General features: G+C 33.1%; 1 protein-coding gene across 1 annotated transcript; it reads right to left on the bottom strand.

The window, feature by feature from the left end:
* Nucleotides 1–478: 478 nt before the first annotated feature.
* On the bottom strand, nt 479–5,962 carry LOC149549413 (GDSL esterase/lipase At2g42990-like). Its single transcript, XM_089794912.1, has 5 exons — nt 5,578–5,962; nt 5,177–5,307; nt 2,840–3,073; nt 2,495–2,750; nt 479–886 (listed from the first exon to the last, which is right to left on the bottom strand). The coding sequence occupies exons 1-5, from the start codon at nt 5,828–5,830 to the stop codon at nt 690–692; spliced, it is 1,071 nt and encodes a 356-aa protein (XP_089651038.1). The 5' UTR covers nt 5,831–5,962; the 3' UTR covers nt 479–689.
* Between the last annotated feature and the right edge of the window lie 541 nt (nt 5,963–6,503).

Genomic DNA, 6,503 nt, shown 5'->3' with positions numbered 1-6,503 from the left:
TTTATTTTTATTTTTTTCTTTCCTTTTCATATTTATCCTTGATTATTTTGTCAAACTAGTTTTTAAAATTAAATATATTATTTTAGATTTTTTTCTCAATTTAACTAAAATGAAATGAATTGTAAAATAAAATTTAAAATATATTTATATATTTTTTGAAATATAAAAAACAAAGAAATATAAATTTTTTTTGAAATTAAAATAGAATTAATATTACTTTGTTGTGAATAACTGAAAATCAAATCTAATGAAATGAAAGATTCAAAAGAATGTTGAATATAATCTTCAAAGATATTGAAAGTAATCTACCTTTAGTTTCAATATTTAACTAATAGAAAATGACCTATTCATAAAAAATAATCTAAATTTTCAAATTGGAAGCATTAATAATCAAATCAACAGCTGATAAACAGCTCTTCACACATTCATTGCAAAAACCAACTACCATAAATTAATCATTAATTGGCACACAGACCTATACCAACAAAAAAAACATTATTAACTTCTCTTTACTATTGACAGGGAGATAAGAGCACATATTCGGTATTCTTCAATATTAGAAATTTCAGATATGCCTATTGGCCAAGATGAGGTGTGATGTACATTAGTTACAATAAATAATTAGCTGCTGAAATAATAATCCACGTTTATCACAAGTCGTCAACTCCATTATTTGCACCATGAAATAGTTAGAGAAGTTTTGAAATATACTTCTCGAACGCGTTTGTGCCTGTTATTTGATAGGCTCTCTCCGTAGGATGAACAGAGTCCCAAAAAACAGACTTGTTTGCATCTGAGCAAGTCACTGGAGTTTGCGAATTGCAGGTTTCTATTCCTGTCTCAACTAATCCTGTCCCACAGCATCCCCTGCTGGACGTCTCAAACCCTACATGATACACCAAAAGGATGAGATATGTTTTTTCGGAAGTCGGATTACAGTATAGTCATTAGGGTTCAGTTAAATGTTTGATGTGTATGTGAGTAGCAATTAGATGTAATAAGCATTAGGTATGTCTTTATTTAGTTTTTGAGATATAGCAAATTATTTAGAAGGAAATATAGATCAACGAGGTTGATTCACTGTTGTCAGGTAGAATCTTGATAGCAATATAATATTACTAAATTATTTCAATTTTTTCATTATTAATATTTTAGACTTTTAAATATGGTTTCATCATATGATAGATCAGACAATGCTTCAAAATGTTGATGATGAAAAAATTTGCACTTGGATTAAGTAATGAAAAAAATACTATATGACTCTAGTACCAGCAGTGATTAAAATATTAGAAATTCAATTTCAATATAACAATTTTATAATTTGACTAGTTATGGAAAATATATCTACTTTCACCTACTCCACTCACTAAAACATTAGAAATTCAATTTCAATAATATACTAAAACTTGACTAAATATGAAAAAATAATCTACCACTTATCAAATGATTATGAACTTAAAGGAATAATTAGGTGCAACACTTGCTTAAGGTTTTGCAAATGTTGTTGCAAGCAAAGTGGACTTAACCATTGAAGAAAGTTTATAGTTAATCTCCAGAAGTATTGGTGTGGAAAAACTTGATCTACCAATTATCAATTGATTATAAACTTAAAGGACTTTCAATGGATGGTTCATTAGGTACAACAATTGCTTAAGGTTTAGCAAATGTTGTTGCAAGTAAAGTGGACTTAAACATTGAAGAAATTTATAGTGAATCTAGAGAAGTATTGGTGTTTCACCTTTGTGAGTACTACCTAAATGTAATGACTATACAATGTTCCATTCATTCTAATGAGAGATAGATTCTTCTGATCCACTTGGGAAGATACCAATAACTAGTGTTCCAATAACAGTAACAATTTTGGCACAGATACCCTCAATTACCACTCTTAAAAGTGCTCAAAGTATTGAAAGTAAACATTTAAGAGCACAAAACTCCCTAAGGTGATCATGTGAATCCTCATTGCAATCATACTTATCATACTCTGGATATTCAATTTTGCTTGGAAAAGGAGGCATATACAAATTCTTATGAAAAGTACATGTACTCAAGTAGCCTATCACACATTACTAAACCCTTCACCATTTTGTGTACCACTATTGGGACATTTCATAAAGAGTACTTGGGCATAACCAAGAGATTGTGTATTTTGAGTGAGTGACTATTAGTGCATGAACATACTGGGTTTGAGGCTAACATTTTGAAATGGCACTTTTGGACCACTTGCACTCCACTGTCTCTACGAAGGATAGCTTCATGAATACCCAGAAGTTAAACCTTAACTTTAAACTCTTCACACTAATCTAACTTAAGATTTAAGAGATCTACTTACACGACAATAGCCTAAAAGCCTAAACGCTACTAGTACTTTCCCCGAAACTCATTCTAAAAATACATAATTGATTTCTGTCGCAATTTAAATATCATCTTACTTATCAATTAAATTTCAATATAAGAAAAAAACGAGGGAAATATGAAAGAGTTCGATTCGTACCATATTTGGAGGGATTTTGAAAAATATCCATGGAAATGTAGTAGATGTCTACATAAACCGCTTTAATGTCTGGGAAGCCAGTGATCAATGTACTGACAGTTGACATGAGTTGTGTATTGAAAGAAAGCGCAGCATCGTTATATCTCTCAACACATCCGGAATTTAAATCTCCGTACAAAGTTTTCTCGAGGGGCACGCATCCCATTGGCGGTAGCCCATACATCGCGAATTTCCGGCCACCGAGATTGTAAAGATCCTGCTTGAAAGAACTCCATTAATGGAAAAACTATGAATTAAATGATGGCCATTCAATATTTATTTGCTCAGATGAAAAAATTAGATTACCTCGATAACAGTGACGTAGATGCTGAGCAGAAAGTCTCGGAATTGTTCAAGGCTGTACTGAGCCTGCCTATTTGGAAGGGAAAAATAATTCTCCAAGAAATCGTTGGAACCTGCACAATTAAGAAATATGGCTTCCCTTATAATGTTGGACGAATTCTCCTCTCCCACCAGATTTTCAAGGCGGGCCTTGTACTCTTTAAAGTAGTCCACTTGTTTCAACACAGGTATCACACTCTGCAGAGAAATATAGATCAGCATTATTCGCTTCAATTTAATAAAATAAAAGTTTGTAACAATATAGTGGGATAGTTTTATTTTTTATCAAGATGTAGAGTGAAGCACATCTATTGCATCTAGATTGAAACATTAATTTATGCATCTGGAGTGTAAAAATTCAGATTTAACCATATTTTATCAAAAACACTGAATAACATATAAGACTAGGACAGCCTACTTATAAAAAATATTATCAGAACCAAAATAAAAAATATGGATGGGACTATCCTTCCAACAAACTGTACAGTTGACCAATTTCCAAAAAATCTAAAATGTTATAGATTATTCTGAAAATTTCAGCATTTGATTTCATGATCTGCATACTGAAAAAAATACTTTGTTTTAGTGAATGTGGAAAAAAAAAAGTTTGATTTTGTTTTGTCTTTAGTGCATTTTGTCGAGAGATTAGCCTGTCCCCAAAAGTATAACAGCCCAAAGGACTAACAAGCTTGTTAAAAAAGTACAACATGAACAACAACATTAATTCCCACTACTCATTTAAGAACTCTTACAACTCCCTAGCATCTTCCTCCGCCACGAGAGACTCTACCTTGCAGCCTGATGCAGCATGGAGGAGTGGACTGAGGAATGGGAAGCACCATGGAGGTGACCAGCATAACTCCATAGATGGGAGTTGGTTGATAGTGAAAAAGGAATCAGTGGAGGCGTCGATGCAGTGATCCAAGTGACAAGGCACATATTTGTCTTCCACCTAATTTCCATGGGATATGGAAACATTTGAAGTCTGATAGTATGGTGCAGTGGCCCCCACGAAAGAATTTAATATTATGCACAAATGTAAGCATGAAATAAGATATGGTTGAAGGACTCCAAAAGGGTTAACATCTCATCATTTAGGTACAAGTTTAAAACAATGGGTAATGAAGCAATAAAACCAGTGTAAAACATGTAACCAAACTAGGCAAGAAATGGTTTGTAACCATTAAGATAGTCTTTAAAAGACATCTCATGATGTAAATAGAAGAGAAGAGAATTGATAAGGGTGAAAAGATAATAGTTTGATAGAGAGTGAGTGAATAGAAGGAAATGTAAACCATCCATTTTGTAATCTGCAGATAGTTATATGTAGTGAAGATATATGTTGTTTTTAATGGTGATTCAGTTTTCTTATCGATTCTTGTTAGATTCCCTATGCTTTTGCTTCGGTACAGTGTGTTTTATTGTGAAGTTTGTGGTTGTTCCGCATCACAGCCCATAAAGGGTAGCAGAACAGGCATGCATAATCACGAAAACGTGATGGAGGATAGCCGCATCTAAGCAAGTTACTTAGATTGGCCATCTCCTTCTTCAATTGTTTTCTAGATATGTCTAGGCTGCCACTTTGATACAGGGTACCAACCAGACCGCCACCTGTTTTACAAAGGAGCTGGCCCAAATAACAGAACTGTGAAGGATTGAAGTAAGATGTTATTATGGAGTGTTTATGTCAATTTAATTTTTTTAAATTTCAATTATATATAATTTTAAGAGAAGAGTATGGATTATGTGAGGGAGGAGATCTAGTAATGGAGCATATATATGAAAATTTCAAATCAATCCTAATGCACTAAAGACCTCTACTTCTATAAAATTCTACGAAACTGATGTAACGTCACTTTGTTGCTTTTTAGAATAAAAATAAGTTCCATTAAATTATGGATAAAGTAATCAGCAAATGTAAGAATTAAATTAACTCATTTCTCTATTGTCTATTTCCCAATGACCAATGAATATTCTCCCTAGCATCTATTTTCCAATTACCAATCATGGTATAACCTTTTTTAAGAATCGAAGTCATTGACCTAAATTCAATAATGTATTTGTCAGAATGAATGGATAACAGAAAGACAGAAAAATATAAATATAAATATCAGTTTTAGATCTTCCAATACTCTTACTACTCAAAAATCAAAACCATAATTAAGAACAGTTAAATTTAAAAAGCTAAAGTAGTTCTCTAGATTTTGACTAAAACTGATACTCTTCTCCTAATTCCAATCGAAAACCAATTGGATTTTGAAGAATCCAGAAATCAAAAAATCAAGGCAAGAAATCACTCACGACTTCTTGAGCAGTGAGATTGTCGAATCCAGTTCCAGCGGAAGCAAAGCTGACACCTGTGAGAAGGTCTTCAGTGCTCAACTCGGGGTCTAAATATGGCGGCACTGTGTCCTTCAGTCCCAGTTCTGCAGCTGCATTGCATCCATAACAATGGTGAAAAACTTCTACAATATTAGATTCAAAGTTGGAATAAGCTTTTCACAATTTACTGATAGTAAAATATCGAGTATTGATATCAAAATATTTGAAATAAACTTACTTAGATTATTGAATGTGATTCCAACAATTGAACAACTTTCTTTTTCTATTCCAATGATAAATATGATTCAACCATAAAACATAAAAGTATACAGTTAAAACTAGAAGCTCATCTAGATTAAAATTTTCAATGTAATACATACAGATGAAATCCGTTGAGAGTTTTCCATTGCAAAATCTGCCTGTAGCCTTTCCATCAAGAAAATCTTGGCCATATGGAGGACCGTTTGCCCTAGCAAGTGTGGGTATGAAGTTGTTGTTGCCCGGATCCACGATCGAATCCCCAAACGTATAGAAAGCTGTAACTTTCCCTTCAATGGCTTTGCATGCACAGAAAAACGTAATTGTGCACATTATCATAAGAGAAATACATGAAGTGCCACTGCCATACTTCATGTTTGATGCACAACAGTGTACAATACATTGATATAGATCCCCAATTATTCTTCATACTTGGTACCTCGATGGATTTATAGAAGTCATGTTCTTCAAGTCAAAAGTTCGCTGGAAGAATTTATTCCAACCTTTCTGAGCAAAGAGAAACGTTTGGTTTTTATGATCCATCGGACTTGAAAGCAGTTGTATTAACTCCACATTGAATTGATGAGAGTGTTGGATCATTATGGTGTTTTAATTCCAAACCAAACTCAGTGGGTTTTGGTTTGCGTCCTCCTTTCAAGTGACTGAAGCAGCAGTTTCTTTTATATATTTTAATATAGCTGACGGTGCCGTACTCCAGAAATATCAAGACGCTCACGAAAATATGTGCGCCCAAGCAACTAATTTATTACAGAGGTCGTACCTCTTTGTCAGTTCTGGGTTTTTCGGCACCAGCTACGGTCCACATACCCCCATACATAATCCACTACGTCTCAGTGATTTCATAAATGTCACTTTCACAGTTATGAAGGTTGGTTTTTAATGCTGTAAGATATGCTGTAAGTAATTTTTTTCGAAATTTTGTCCACCTCTGAATATAATTTTGTAAGTTCTTAAAAGAAAAATTAGTATTTTGAGAGATAAATTTCAATTATATTGCCTGATTAATTTATTTTAAAATGTTTAAAAT

The sequence above is a fragment of the Cupressus sempervirens genome, chromosome 7, assembly GCF_028749045.1.
Source record: "Cupressus sempervirens isolate cs-2001-9-10 chromosome 7, ASM2874904v1, whole genome shotgun sequence".
In the NCBI taxonomy this organism is placed as follows: domain Eukaryota; kingdom Viridiplantae; phylum Streptophyta; class Pinopsida; order Cupressales; family Cupressaceae; genus Cupressus; species Cupressus sempervirens.
The sequence above is the reverse complement of the archived record's forward strand: the minus strand, read 5'-3'. Positions and strand labels throughout refer to the sequence as shown.

Coding starts and splice junctions, on each gene's coding strand:
- LOC149549413 (XM_089794912.1), bottom strand. CDS start 5,830: ATGAAGTATGGCAGTGGCACTTCATGTATTTCTCTTATGATAATGTGC. Junction 2,751..2,839: donor TCTACGTCACTGTTATCGAG/GTAATCTAATTT, acceptor TCTTTCAAGCAG/GATCTTTACAATCTCGGTGG. Junction 887..2,494: donor TCAAAATCCCTCCAAATATG/GTACGAATCGAA, acceptor TGTATCATGTAG/GGTTTGAGACGTCCAGCAGG.